This window comes from Squalius cephalus (assembly GCF_949319135.1).
Source record: "Squalius cephalus genome assembly, chromosome: 10".
Lineage (NCBI taxonomy): Eukaryota > Metazoa > Chordata > Actinopteri > Cypriniformes > Leuciscidae > Squalius > Squalius cephalus.
This window is the reverse complement of record NC_137131.1, coordinates 25,205,621-25,222,240: the sequence shown is the minus strand read 5'-3', so window position 1 is coordinate 25,222,240 and position 16,620 is coordinate 25,205,621. Positions and strand designations below refer to the sequence as shown.

General features: G+C 36.9%; 1 protein-coding gene across 4 annotated transcripts in view; it reads right to left on the bottom strand.

Annotated features, from left to right (window-relative positions):
- The window catches only part of rptor (regulatory associated protein of MTOR, complex 1), a 409,250-nt gene that overhangs the window by 163,871 nt on the left and 228,759 nt on the right, over positions 1-16,620 (bottom strand). For all 4 annotated transcript variants that reach the window (XM_079882549.1, XM_079882546.1, XM_079882548.1 and 1 more), the window contains exons 9-10: positions 14,704-14,804; positions 9,225-9,369 (exon numbers count right to left, since the gene is read on the bottom strand). In XM_079882549.1, the coding sequence (XP_079738675.1) occupies positions 9,225-9,369; positions 14,704-14,804 (246 nt within the window). The remainder of the gene's footprint in view (positions 1-9,224; positions 9,370-14,703; positions 14,805-16,620) is intronic.

Below are 16,620 nucleotides of genomic sequence, written 5' to 3'. Positions count from 1 at the left end.
ACATGTTGAATTGAAAGCCCTGATAATAATGATGGACACTGGACTGATCATTTCACAAAGATCATTCTCTCTGTCTGTTTCCTGTATTGTTTCTCGCTCCTTTACACCCTTCCCTGCTTTATCATGTCTCCTCCTAATAGCAGAAGGCACCATATTTCCTCTAAAATGTTCCCATAACTCTTTCCTTCATTACCAAATGTTCCCTCTGTTTCCGCCTCTCTCCATATCTCAGCTCCTGTTTCATAAGCTCAGAAGAACTTTCTGCCTAGTGTAACTGAAGAGCTCCGATGCTCCATTATGAAACTGAAATCTATTACTCTCTTGCTAATGGCATGTTATGAGATTCAAACTTCAACTACTGTGAAGAACAAAGCACTGTTTCTATTCCATCATACACTGTTGAGAATTACACAATGCAGGTTTAGCCAACAGCATGATACTGATGACAGAAAACAGGGGGAGAGAGCTGGGGAATGAAGATTCATAATACAGTTCATGTAAAATGCAGAGGGAGAGAGCTTTGAGTAAAATACCAATGTAAATAAATGAAGAGTGCCGTTCACTCTGGGAATAAAAGAAAAAGCTCTCTTTCTCCGTGGGATGTCGTTTAAAACCTGGCACATCGATTTGACTTCTAGTAGAAATATAATAAAACATAATGTTACTGTTACTGAGAGGTTGTGATTTGAGTTGAAATCATGGTTACCTCAATACTGTTACCAGTAGTCAATAACGTTACCAGTAAAATTTCATGATTCACAATAAGAATTTTGCCACAGCAAAATAATGCGCTACTGAATACAAAACTTTAATTAAAAATATAATTATATTATAATTTATTATAAATACATATTTATTTATTTTGATATTTATTAAATATCAAGAAAAACATTAACATATGAAACATTACTTTATATGTCATTGAAATAATACTTTAATTAAAACAATGGCATAAGGCCTTGAAGCAGTTAAGTATCTGGTATCTCATAATAAAGAACAAATAAATTGATTAAGATAAGTAAGTGTTTTTATCTTATCAGCATTGTGGTTTGATTAATATTAATGACACAATAGACAGTATCAGGTCCATTAGGCTACATTTACTCTGTAAATCCTAAAACACAAGTGACATTTTGAAAAAACAAATACTTAGAAACAGAAATATTTTGAACTAAGTACTGAGAAAGCATGGTACTTTTTTATTTTAATATCGACTTTGTATCAAAGTAGAGTAATGATGCTGAGTAACTCCTTTAAAGGAATGGTTAGTAATTTCAACCTAGGGTCCTTTGCACCATGACCTTGAGCCAAACACCCCTCCCAGAAGCTTTTTTTCCCTTGGTTGAACATTATTAAAGTTAGAGCTTATTTAGAGATATCAGCCGAATGGCTTAGTGCAGGCGCTAAAGGATCCAAGGTTGTATCTCGTAAATTACGCCACTAATAATGCCTGGAATGGTACCAAACTTCTACAGCAGTACAAATACACTCACCTAAAGGATTATTAGGAACACCATACTAATACTGTGTTTGACCCCCTTTCGCCTTCAGAACTGCCTTAATTCTACGTGGCATTGATTCAACAAGGTGCTGAAAGCATTCTTTAGAAATGTTGGCCCATATTGATAGGATAGCATCTTGCAGTTGATGGAGATTTGTGGGATGCACTTCCAGGGCACGAAGCTCCCGTTCCACCACATCCCAAAGATGCTCTATTGGGTTGAGGATCTGGTGACTGTGGGGGCCATTTTAGTACAGTGAACTCATTGTCATGTTCAAGAAACCAATTTGAAATGATTCGTGCTTTGTGTCATGGTGCATTATCCTGCTGGAAGTAGCCATCAGAGGATGGGTACATGGTGGTCATAAAGGGATGGACATGGTCAGAAACAATGCTCAGGTAGGCCGTGGCATTTAAACGATGTCCAATTGGCACTAAGGGGCCTAAAGTGTGCCAAGAAAACATCCCCCACACCATTACACCACCACCACCAGCCTGCACAGTGGTAACAAGGCATGATGGATCCATGTTCTCATTCTGTTTACGCCAAATTCTGACTCTACCATCTGAATCTCTCAACAGAAATCGAGACTCATCAGACCAGGCAACATTTTTCCAGTCTTCAACTGTCCAATTTTGGTGAGCTTGTGCAAATTGTAGCCTCTTTTTCCTAATTGTAGTAGAGATGAGTGGTACCCGGTGGGTCTTCTGTTGTAGCCCATCCACCTCAAGGTTGTGCGTGTTGTGGCTTCACAAATGCTTTGCTGCATACCTCGGTTGTAACGAGTGGTTATTTTAGTCAAAGTTGCTCTTCTATCAGCTTGAATCAGTCAGCCCATTCTCCTCTGACCTCTAGCATCAACAAGGCATTTTTGCCCATAGGACTGCCGCATACTGAATGTTTTTCCCTTTTCACACCATTCTTTGTAAACCTTAGAAATGGTTGTGCATGAAAATCCCAGTAACTGAGCAGATTGTGAAATACTCAGACTGGCCCGTCTGGCACCAACAACCATGCCACGCTCAAAATCACCTTTCTTTCCCATTCTGACATTCAGTTTGGAGTTCAGGAGATTGTCTTGACCAGGACCACACCCCTAAATGCATTGAAGCAACTGCCATGTGATTGGTTGATTAGATAATTGCATTAATGCGAAATTGAACAGGTGTTCCTAATAATCCTTTAGGTGAGTGTAGGTTCTGTACTCATAGAACGAGGCATTGGAAAGTTTGTAAGTACATCAGGAGTTTATTTAAATAACAGTTGCCTGATGGCTTATGCTACCGCTAACCTGTACGTCGAGGTCACTTCCGTGATTTGGGAAAAGCCCGTAAAAGTCCTGGCAGAAAGCGATGCATCAGGATGTAGTGTAATGATGCCCAGTTCCAGGAATGCACTAATATTTTGTTGGTAGTACCAGTTTGCAACAATTATTAGATAACACTAAGTTGTTAACACTTCGGAAAAAAATAATAAAAAATGCATTGCTTTCTGCCAGGACTTTTATGGGCTTTTCCCGTAATTTTTGAGTGTGGAAGTGTGCATGTAGTCCATAAAATCAGTCATCATGACATTGCAAAACACACACGCCCATGCAGAGTCAGCTGGCGTTGGTGTTGACATCACCGACTAGCACACACTTTTAGCCAATCAGCGATCAAGCAGGCAGACGCGATTTAGTGCGATAAGTTGTAGCTGTACAGATGTGGCCTTTAAAAACGCGCGTTTTCTCCCGCGGCATTCGGCAATTCGTCTCGCAGAATTCTGCAAGTGCTTTCGGGGGGGCCTACTTAAAAAATCCCTCAATTTGTTTCGCTTCACAGAATATCCACCAGGTGGCGCATAAAAAAACAACTTTACATTAGATTTTTTATTTTACTTCACATTACGTCATGATTGTGAGAAAACATCCACAATAAAATATAAATTATAAATAGTAATAGACACAAATATTTACAGTACTGTATTATACAGACATTTGAAAATATTTGTAAATCCAAAAGGTTCATCAAAGTTGTCTTAAGACAAGAAGGGGTAATGGACAACGTTTACGAATTTTTTTTATATGCTTTGTCATTGCTGTGGTTTCCAGGAGATGAGTGCATGCAGAATATTTAACATTGCTTTTATTAAAACAGCAAAGTGACGTTCTTGCCAGCACATACGTTTTTTGTACAACTATTAAGATGATTGTGCATGCAATGCGCATTTATACTAAGTGCAACAGAGAATTTAGTGTGACCATAATACACGTGACTCTGCCTTTAAAAACCCAGCAGTATTTTTATTTTTATTTTATATATATATATATATACACAAAATCATCCTAACATAATGAAAGGCTTAAATAATGCGACTTACCCAGATTCTTAATTCGTGCAGATATTTCTTGTGTGATTGTTCTTGTGCAGATATTTCTTGTGAGGTAATGTTGCAGCACAATGCGTTGCATTTATATTTTGGGTGCATCTGATTTGCCATTACATTATTAATAAATATTTTAATTGAACTGTCTTAATGCATTAAGCATAAAGATTTTTCCACGTTAGTCTCAGAATGTCTGGGGTTGGCTTGAGGTCTTGCCGACAGTTTGTAAATCTTTTAAAATATTCATATTCACAAAATCCATATAAAGGGTGAATCCAACAGTTATGACTTCTAAAATAAAATAAAAATGACCAGATAAGAGGTATCTGATTGACAGTTTGACAGATGTTGTTTTAAAAATTAATTACATCATTATGGGGAAGTGGTATTAAATATTTAGTAAAACATACACACAATTATTTTATTTTAATATAATCAAACAAACAAAACAATTATTTTAATTACGCATTTTGTTCAGTTTTGCTTTTACAAAATGTTCCCTGTTTTTTTATATAATTAATTTAACCTGAGATGTGCGTTATATTGCCTTTTGATAATTATTTGTGTTGTCGAATTTTGACACAGTTTCATTGTTTGTTCATAATAATTTGATTCATAATTCTGTCATTTTTTCTAAAAGTAGCAATATTTTAAAGAGATAAAAAGACAGAAATGACAGAGAAATTACGTTAGTCTGGTCACATATATGGCCAGATCAATTAATCTATTGCAGATATACAAGACAAAGTGCATGAGAAAATTAGAAGTATGCAAAAGAGCACAGTTCAGATATTGTTAACTGTAATTGAAGCGGGTTTTATACACGTTTCTGCTTTTTTTAAATTGACAATTTAAAATTTTATTCGCCAACACATCAACACGTTTTGTGATTGATTTACGGATTTATTACAGAAACTTGTCAGAAGCAAAGATATTGTACTAAGCATAGGCGTCGATTTCGGTGGGGACGGTGGGTACGCGTACCCACCAGATTTCGTCATGAGTCATTGTGTGAGACGAACTCCAGTTCACTCGCCGGCGCCTCCAATGTCGTGATTGTCTGCTATATTTATTTGGATATTATATCCAGGCAATTGGTTCATGAAACATTGATTAAAATATATAAATATAAATATAAAATATAAAATATATAAGATATAATTAATACAAAACGAAATTCAATTTAAAGAAAGGCAGCTGTTCTGTTTGAGGTCTCTGTGAAAGATTTAAAGCAGTCTTTTAGTGCCGCTTTCAGAGCGCTCACGTCCATAACCGTAAACTGACACGTTGTATTTTCCCTCATAAATGCGAACACGAAAAATAAAATAAAATGAATATTATAATGTTTTTTTGTTGGGTCAGACAATGATTACCAAATTTCTCTCTCATATTGCTCCTCATAACCACTGAAAACGGTCAAAAACATCGAACCAAAAGTCAAATTAATATGGACGGAAGTTAAAAGTGGTGGGTACAAAATGACTCATGACGAAATCTGGTGGGTACGCGTACCCACCGTCCCCACCGAAATCGACGCCTATGTGTTTCATACCATGTAAAGGGAAACATGATAATATAAAAAGTAGCCTACTGTACAGTAATGCAGAAAAGCGCATTACAACCATGTTAAAGCTATTTAAAATGTTCAGATGCAAAAAGGAACTAAATGTAAAATTAGATGAACTAGTTAATGATATTGCGCAAATGCTCTCGGTCTCTTCAAAGGTCTTCGCGAATTATTGTGTTATAAGACTCAGTTATCATACATCACGTCTCTTCTACTGTAAGTACACAGAAAAAAATAAGACAAATGATGCGCGTTTGAGTCGGATTTTTATGAAGAATATGTGACTGTTTATGTAACTGGCAAAAGAAAACTTTGTCTTCGTCATACTTCGTCAGTATGGCCACATGAAACACGACTGCCATCTACAGGTTTTAGTATTTCCTGCGTCCAACCCCTAATCCCCCTTCTGCACGATCCCGCAGAATTTCGGAAGTGCTCGCGGCATTCTTCTCTCTGGGACGCGCATTTTTAAAGGCCACATATGTACATGACCATGGACAGGAATCCTCTCAGAGTTATATTCACCATCGAGTCATCTCCCACCACGTGTACGTTTTTAGAGTTGCTCACTATCTCACTCTTTACTGTAGATACAACTTACTGTATATGTATGTCACTTTAACATTAGCGATCACTTGAATATACAGTACAGGTGCTGGTCATAAAATTAGAATATCATCAAAAAGTTGATTTATTTCAGTAATTCTGTTAAAAAAGTGAAACTTGTATATTATATAGACTCATTACATGCAAAGTGAGATATCTCAAGCCTTTATTTGTTATCATTTTGATGATTATGGCTTACAGCTTGTGAAAACCACAAAATCAAAATCTCAGAAAATTAGAATATTACATGAAATCACACAGTAATTACACAGTAATCCCATGGTCATTGAACCAGGTTTTGGTTATTTTGGCAGTGTGGGCCGATGCAAATCCTGCTGGAAAATGAAGTCAGCATCTCCATAAAGCTTGTCTGCTGAAGGAAGCATGAAGTGCTCTGGAAATGTCCTGGTAGACGGCTGCGTTGAGTGGACAGCACAGTGGACCAACACCAGCCGATGACATGGCTCCCCAAACCAACACAGACTGTGGAAACTTCACACTGGACTTCAAGCATCTTGGATTGTGTGCCTCTCTATTCTTCCTCCAGACTCTGGGACCTTGGTTTCCAAATGAGATGCAAAATTTGCTCTCATCAGAAAAGAGGACTTTGGTCCACTGTGCTTTATTAAATCCAGAGTCAACGCAGCCGTCTACCAGGACATTTTCAGAGCACTTCATGCTTCCTTCATTCTCCAGCAGGATTTGCACCTGCCCACACTGCCAAAAGAACCAAAACCTGGTTCAATGACCATGGTATCACTGTGTAATTACTGTGTGATTTCATGTAATATTCAAATTTTCTGAGATTTTGATTTTGTGGTTTTCATAAGCTGTAAGCCATAATCATCAAAATTATAACAAATAAAGGCTTGAGATATCTCACTTTGCATGTAATGAGTCTATATAATATACAAGTTTCACTTTTTTAATGGAATTACTGAAATAAATCAACTTTTTGATGATATTCTAATTTTATGACCAGCACCTGTACACACTAGCCTAACATGACATCTGCAGATTTTACACCATCCAGACTGCATGCACTCTACTTGTCCCTGACAGCTGCTGAAAAAGGTTTGAATTAATGATGAATCAGTTTTGACTGCTAAATTCTTCGTTATGTTCTGCAATGTGTACTTCCGAGGGTTAAAGTCATCGGTTCATTTCTTGATTGCCGTTTTGACCGTGTCCAACTGGACATTTTAGTCATATTTGCTAATTCTCCTTAATTATTGCCCTGTTTTGATCCGTTTCCTGGAAAATTGATTTATTTTTTATTTTATTTTATCATCGTTATTTTGTTTTAAGGAGATAAAAATGGTGCTTATCAACCTTGAATGACATGGTAATAAAATTATAATCACATTATTTTGGCAGTAAAATTTTGCCCGTTTTTTTCTTGGAGTGGGCAGGTTTTGGTGAGCTTTTGGGCTGGAAATCCCCATCCCAATCTGGCAACACTGTGCACCATTACAATACCATTACACCGCTCCATGAAACATGTTAATGCTCAGTAGTACACATATATGGTTCTTTAATGTATTTGCATTGTACTAAAATGCGCAAATTTTCAATGGGCATATATGCGGCTGAAACAGGTAGCCTAGTGGCTAGTGCATAGGGCTGGGCGATATGGACCAAAAGTCATATCCCGATATATTTAGGCTGAATATCGATATACGATATATATCCCGATATTTTTTCCGCAAAGTGAGAGCAAATGTTCAGTCAAAGTCAAAGCCAAATATGACATCACAAGTAGTTTTATTGAAACAGGCTCTTTCAGTGAACATTTGAAAAATCAAATGAATAAATAATAAACAGGTTTCTTCACCTTAGGGCTGCACGATTATGACAAAAATCACAATTGCCGATTATTCCCTTGGAATTGTAATTGCGATCTATTAATTATGATTATCAGAATTTACATTGAATATATATATGTATACACACACAAGTACTGTCCCCCTTTACTTAACATACACATAAATTGTAAGAATATGACTAATAGTAAAGACTAGTACTAATAAATAAACATTAGGCCTATGCTAAAGCTATTAAATAGCAGTCCCAAGCTAGTTTTTGTTAATACAATGTTGGTATGAGCCACTACAGTCATTTAAAAAATATAAAAAAAATAACACAAAGAAAAATAAAGTGGCATGGGGTTAATATGGAAACGACAGTTACCATGGTGAATACACAATATTAACAATAACTGTTAATGAAACATGGAAACTGCTCCTGGTGAATAGAATGAAAATCATACCTGCATTACTTTTATTTTGTGTAATTTACAACGTAACGGCGTTGCATGCTCGCAGTTTGGCGACAGTGAGGTGATACACAGCGAACAGCGCGCGCCGCCGCATTTGCGCGTGCAATTGATGAGTGTGCGCTACGAGCACATATAACGGCTGACAGGACAAGAAAGTCTGTTTTTCTGAGGGGAAAAACTTTATTTCAGCGTACACTTATGTCACTGCCTGGTAGTTCCTATTGTGCTGGGTTTTCTGAAGTAGTCATGATTCGCCTCTCATAACATACATGCTCTAAACACTCACGCAAACTGGAAAAGGAGGGGCGGGGGCGGGGGCGGGGGCGCGGGGAGCAGTGCAGAGAGCTCCAGGTCAGCTGTTGCCTTGAGCAAGGATCACAGCGCAAATTTGAATTATATCGATATATGCGATATGGTCTAATTCCATATCGCATTTAAAAATGTATCGATATATTTTTTATATCGATATATCGCCCAGCCCTACTAGTGCATCCCAAATATTTCAACATTAACATTATAGTTATTATGGCGTTTAGAAAAATGTTTTTTGAGGAGGTGGGGTAGTGCACTATAGGCCCATGTGGCGCGGCCTTAGCTTTTAATGGCATTTTTTTCCTTTCATTACTTTTTCTTTTATATTCTAAGTAGTTTTGAAACCAGTACTTTTACACTTTTACTTGAGTAAAAAGCTTGAGTTGATACTTCAACTTCTACAGAAGTCTTTTTTAAACCCTAGTATATATACTTCTACATGAGTAATGAATGTGAATACTTTTGACACCAATGAACAACTAAATATATGAGTCAGATACACCAAAACAATCAGATTTTTGTCCTGTCTGAACAAAGGTTGCACATATTGGGGAAAATAATGATGTATGTGTGTTCACATCCATACACTTACCACATAGCGTGCATGTATGTAGGTGGCAACCTGGGGCTGCTGACTGGTGTACAATTATATGACCTCATAATTCTCTCAGCCAAAAGGAAATTACGAAATAGACTGGCCACCAAAAGATCCTGACGAAATAATTTCTGAAAGAGATCTATAGAGAAAGAGAGAGAAAGATTTTCTGTTAAATGCTTTATGAACAGGTAACTTGATTAAAATCCTAAATTCTGTTGTGTGATATGCTCAGTCTTAATAAGATCCAATGATTATGATGTGTGTGCATGGCAGATTAAAGCCTGGGGATTTTCATTATGCAACTTTGATGCACAAAAATTAATTAAAGACTGTGAGAGGTTAGGATATACCCACAGAATCAGGCTTGGTTCCTCCTCAGTAAAGAGACAGAAGCAAATCTTCAAAGCTTGTGTTCTGTGCTGCTAGTGTTTGAGAATTTACATATATATCTTGTCCTTTAATGAAGAATACTGTACAAACTGCCAGCAAAGCATTTACAGAGCTTGTGAATGCTCAAACAAACATCATTATACTTCCTTATACAACAGTTAGTTTTGGTCCTGTAATCTGACTGGCCAAGCAAGCACTGTTAAAAGTGATGATATACAGTATAACAGCACCAGGATGCTTCACAATTGTTCTCACTTCTACGGTCTGTGTTTACTGCTGGAAGTCTGTGAGTAGCTCTGGGACATGCAACGGCTGAACTTGCTTTGACTTTTGGAACTATTTTGAATGAAGAAGCAAAACTAAATTTAGAAAATGAACTTGCCAAATTTGTTCTAAACTAGGACTGAGCAATACATGGAAGATAAGTGACATTATCACAATTTCTTTGCTGACAATATAAAATTAAGAATATTATGAATATCTATTCTTATACTATTCTTGCGTAACATGTTAAAAGTTCATCTTATAAGTAAGCAAATTTCAGGTCTTTCAAGGACTTTAAGCACTACTTTTTTTTTCTTTTTCTTTTTTTCAAGGACTAGGCCTACAATCAGAGATCTCATTTATCAAACAATATCTTTCTTTATTATCTTTTAAATTCTAAAAAAGGTAAAAATATAAACAGTGTTGGGAAGGATACTTTCAAAATGTATTCCGTTACAGAATACAGAATACATGCCCAAAAATGTAATTTGTAACGTATTCCGTTACGTTACTCAATCTGAGTATCGTATTCTGAATACTTGGATTACTTCCACATTGAATTGCATTTTATAAGTGTCGGCCATTAAATCCTGCTTAATAAACAGGCCTATTCTTGTGGGGTGGGGGTGCGGTGATGTGGTGGTGACACGTATATGCCAATAAAGCACCTAAAAGCTGTCACAAAGAACCGGCAAAAGTAATAATTATGAATATGTCAAACATAGAAAGGAGATATTTTAATTGTTTATTAATAAACAAGTGTTTTCTTTGTCAGTGTCAGCTACAAAGATTAAGTTGACAATGCTGACTCGCGATCCTTGTGAACACGCCAAAGAGAAATGCACATTTCATACGGATTACATATGCAGCGAGCAGTTTTCATTGCTTTACCCCGGTCTTAAAGTAAAAAGATTACTGTGAAAAAAAGGAGTATTTAATTAAATTTATTGTGGTATTACTACATTTTATTTAATTAAATGCATTTATGGTGAAATTACTACATTTTCAGCTCAATCTGTGTTCATTTTGACCACAAAACATGCGCTGTCACTTTAATTCAGAGTTTGCAGCACAGCAGAAATAGACTCGGTGCGGAAACGATCTCTGCAATGCTGAACGCACCGCAACTGGGACGGATCGACGGACTGCAACCGCGTGCAGTGTGAAAGCTCTAACCTGTTAACATGGGTACGGAAAAAAATACACACCGCATACGCACTGCAAACGGAGTATGTTTGAAACGGCGTTCATTTATGAGACCAGCTCCAGTTCACTCGCCGGCGCCTTCGTGTCCTGATTATCTATTTTCTGCTATATTTACTTCTTATTAAATCCAGGCAATTGGTTGATGAAACATTGATTAAAATTAAGATACAATTAATACAAAACGAAATTCACTTTAAAGAAAGGCTTTGTGCTTTCTGTTTGAGGTCTCTGTGAAAGTTTTAAAGCAGTTTTTTAGTGCCGCTTTCAGAGCGCTCACGTCCTTAACATCTTTTTTCCTCATAAATGCGAATACGAAAAATAAAATAAAATAAATATTTTATGTTCTGTGGAGAGCCAACCCTTCTTCATCCGGTGAGTAGTATTACTTTTGGTTTGCGCAGTGTAATTCACAGAAAAATATTTTGCCACCTAAAAGTTAAAGATTTTTTTTTGTGTCACGCATGTTTATTTCCCTCATATTCAAAACGCATGTAGATTTGTAGACCGATATTTTTCTAATGTCTCAACTCCTTTATTAAAGGTAGGGTAGGTAGGAATAGTCTAAAAAACTTCTTTTCCAAATTTGTTTAAACTTTATTTATATATCAATACATAATTAAAATGTAAGTACTCTGAAAAAGAAAGTATAAAAATCGAGTGTCTGTAGACCTCTCACGACTGTTTTAAAGACAGCTCATTATTTCCATTCACTCCACCCCCTCCCTTCTGGGCTCCTTCCAAAGCCACGCCCCCAAAACACATGAACGCGCGACTCCGACCGCTGAGCTGGAGGACGCATTATTTACCTGAGACGAGCGGAGAGGAAGGAGCACAGTGCATGTAGTGACATCATGTCAGAATCACATTTAATAAAAAAATCTAACTTTATCATTATGAATATAAACAAATAAGATGTATTTTAGTACTCACTATCAAGCTAGCATATTGATATTGGTAAAGTTTAAAATATTTTTTGTTTGATTCGCTAACGAGCTAGTTATATCTATACGGCAAAGCTAAAAACAGGTTGCATTGATACACGTTTTTCCATTACCATCAGTTACACTGTGATGAAGATGAATTTCGTGTAAGATTCATAACATATATGGTGTTGTTGACTCTGATGAGGACTACACTCCAGAGACAAGTACCGCATCGTCAGCTCGAGGACAGGTCCGGGGTCGAGGGCGAAGCAGAGGAAGTCGTGCAAGAGGCCGTGCAACTAGGGTCCGAGGATATTGACGCGTTTTATTTCTTTGTTTATCCAAAGACTTTTTGTTCATTACCTTTTCTAGTACTGTCTTCCTTTTTTGCCTTGTTTGCCTTCGCTAACTGCATATGCCGGTAATGTGAATTTTGATTGCTCTTTCTCTGCCATTGTTTTGCTATTCCTAGGTTCCGTGCCTGTTGAATTCCTCAAATCAAACGGGTTCGCGCAAGTGGGCAGATCCTGTGTGGCAAAAGGGTGGTTGCCATGGTTGCGAGAGAGTGACAGTCGCCTAAGCCAATCCTTTGTTTCGTCCAGAATGGAAATAATGAGCTGTGTTTAATGCAGATTAAACGGTCTAGAGTCACTCGATTTTTATACTCTTTTTTTCAGAGTAGCCTACTTACATTTTAATTATGTATTGATATGTATAGAAAGTTTAAACAAATTTGGAAAAAAGTTTTTTATAAAATTCCTACATACCCTACCTTTAAGAGAGTATATAAACAGACGTTTCACTAATGCATGCAAATGTCACGTCCATGATGCTGGAATTGACCAATTTAAAATATCCTCAACTAGTTTTGTGGTGTAGGTCTACGTACTTTAAGATGCTTCTTCAGGTTTGAGGTGGAGTCTTTGGACGCTGTTCGAGGTTGGTTGCGGGCAAGCAGAGGTTGCACTGAACATTTCATTTATATATCCCTTCTCTTGTGAAATGCTAATGTGAAATGCTGTTTGAATTTCCAAGATATAAACACATTCTTGCCCTGGCTCTGTTGTTCCGGCTCCATCTCTAGCTCCCGCTGCTCCTCTTCCGACTCCATTGTGACTGGTCACGCAAACCGCGCATTTTTTCGTTTTCATATTGGGGCTTCTGGGAAATGCATGGAGTTGCCTTAATTTATTTAGAAAGTGAATAAACTCGTGAAACAGAGAAGTATCGTCATGTAATCCATTGATTTCAACAATGTAACTGTATTCTAAATACCAACTATTTAAACTGTAACGGAATACAGTTACTCATAATTTGTATTCTGAATACGTAACGCCGGTACATGTATTCCGTTACTCCCCAACACTGAATATAAATAAAAATAAACTAATAAAACAAAATGGTAAAGTGCAGCACATGCAATGACAGTGGTAACTTTAACCATTGAAAGACTTCTATGACAAAGATATCAGTTTCCTTATTGAAACTGATTTTTTTCTTCCATTAATATATGATTGACTTGAATAAAAGCTGTTTCATAAACTTGGATATTTATATGAGCAATATCACGCTCATAGCCATGCAAAATGCCTCTATATCTATATCAGACGGACTGCAGCGTTAATTTTGTGTGAAAAGATTGTGTTATCAATAAAATAAAAAATACATTTCCCATATATTGTCTTTCAATAATTCAAGCACTTTTCAAGTACTTCTTTATACAAAATGGCTGTTTCAAGGGTTTTCCAGAACCTAAATTTCAAAAAGTCAAATTCAAGTAATTCAACTACTTTAAGCACCGTGTACAAATCCTGTTGGTTATAATTTGCAAGAATGCTGAGCTCAGTCAGTGAGATAGTGCTAAAATGATTTTATATAGATACATTTAAGTAAATATGATTTCAAAGATTCATTTTGTGTTAGTTTAATAAAAAGCAGTCATTGCATACATTTTTTTTAACTGATTTTGCAGTAAACAACATACATGTAATTTGTCTTATCCAGATCATGTCTTTTTCATGGGGTTAAAAAAAATATATATACTTTTTGCAAAAACATTGAGATACATATTGATTAACATCAAAATACAGAAAAATAATCAAGAGCTATATCACCAAGCCTTAATCTAAAAAAGGTTGTTTTTTTGTTTGTTTGTTTTTATCTCTTGAACTGTTAAAATCAGTATCAAAATGTATAATCTGTGATTTCCTCATGTGATATTGCATAGTTATGGATTTTCATAGAGGGCAGCAATCTATACATGTTTTCACACTCAATCTTTTGAAGATATTTTATTATAATCTTTTAAATGTTATTGGTTTTGTAGCAAAAAGGATATTAGTGGGGTAGTGGGATCAGAAAATGACTTAAAATCCAAACTATTAAACTAAAATTTAACCAGAGTCATCCGCATACTGTAAATGCCACCACACTATGTGCATATTTACGTCACGTCACCACGTTAAGTGCATATGCAACATCTCCGCCATTTTTTTGTTATTTTGTGGAACAAGCAAAGTTAACAGGCAAATCTGGGTTCTGACTGAGCCAAGTCATTTAACAGACGTTGAATGATCAAAATGAATTTGTCACCCCACCCTTGTGGGAGGCCCTGAAAGGTCTTTGTTGTTGATTGACATGAAACTAAATCTTCAGAGATATTGAATAGTTGGATTTTTATCAGAACAAACCTCTTGGCAGGACGTTCCATGCAATTGTGTCAGTAATAGCTGTGAAAATCCAGTTCAGCTCTCCTAATGGTGTCCTTCTGTCATTCAGTCTGCCGGGGATCCTGAGAGAAATTAATAAGCACATACATGAAACCCCAAAAAATCATATCAGCATTTCAAAATAAACTGAGATGTGATTGGATGTGAAGTGCTGTAAGTTTCAAACTTGTTGGTTCTCATTAGAGAGAAAGTATAAATATAACAGCACAGTAAACTTGCTTGTTTTTGAACTGATTTGAACAAACACGGAGCTGACTTGAGCTGAATAATGACACCTTTGTCTGTTGTAGAGCTGCTTTATAGTTGAATTAAGTACATTTTCATAATTGATGAACTTTGTAACATTGACACGGTAATTGAACACTGTTTACTGTAAAGCAGGTTTACAGCTGAAATTAAATTTGTTTCATAATTACTTCACACAACTACATGAATGAACTCCGTGACATTATTCTTAAGTTTTCTCTTCACCAAATCGCTCAACTCTGTCAACACAACTCGCTACGCACAGTGTGCAGTCTCTGCTTTGTATCTTCATTCAGATGGCGTGAAGAACTCGACCACAGCATAGGCAAACCCAGCATTGTGATATTCATCACGGCGCCGAATAATATCCAGTATGTCCGTAAAAATGTGTTTTGAATTTGATGTGAGTAGATTAAAACAATGGCCGGTAACACGCATGCTGTATGCCTATATGAGTGTGGTTTAACAATACTTATTAGCAAATAATCAGAATAATGAAAATTGCATGTAAACTGGAATGAAGAGTTCTGCTCATGTCATGTAAACATCTTACTGCAATTAAGATCTTACTCTGATTATTATTCAGGATTTGAAAGAATGACTAGCTGTGTTACAACTGTGATCAGTTTGGATTTTTGTACTAAGAGTTTTGAAAACTGTATATTAGTTGATATGACAAGACTATATCATGTTTTCGCAATGTGCCAATAATCAATATAAAGAATCTATTGTTGCTATGAATCCCTGCAGTAAAGGTGGACTGAGGTGAGATGGTGCATAGTAACAGAGCTGCATAGGACTCGGCTTCCAAAAATGCTGTTACTAAGCAACCATGACATCCTTTCTACTGTAATTCTAATGGTGCGTTCACACCGGACGCGAATAGCGCGTCAGGAGCGAGTGATTTCAATGTTAAGTCAATGCAAAGACGCGTTACGCGCGTAAAAAATTCCTGCGGCGCGAATGAGGCGTAGAGCGCGGCGCGGTAGACGCGAATACGCCTCATTCGCGCGTCAAGTTCGCGCGAATTGAGCGTCTGGCGCGTTAAGCGCGAATTATTTTATTAGTGCTTTTTGTGCATTCGTTTGACGCGGATTCGCGTCTGCCGCCCGAGTTGAAAAATCTGAACTTCTGCGTCAATTCGCGCCGCGTTAACCAATCAGGAGCCTGCCTGCTTGCTGCTGTCACGTGGTGAAGTGACAGTTTATAATGTTATTTTATGTTTAAATTTTATGTTTCACATAAAAACTCGATTTCAATGAGAGATACTCATTTTGTATTGAATGCTATTTATTCCATATTTATTCTAATTATATGAAACATTATTAATCTATTGTAAAGACAACAAACACAATTTAGTGTATAAAAAATACAAATAAAAATCACAGGACAGGTTTCACTTTTGGAGGCTGGCTCCATTTATTATCAAAACAAAAATAAATGACAGATTAGGTGGGTGCGGGCGAGGGTGAACCTTGCGCCGGGCTGTACAGTGCGGGCTTGTCAGGCAGCGACCACTCGAGGCCGAGGCCTTATACGGCCTACGCTGTCCTCGTCAGCGTCCTCACCGTTAGGTCCACCAAACCTAGCTCCTGGAGCAAATTGTGAAACTCCTGAAACCCTCCGGAGGGT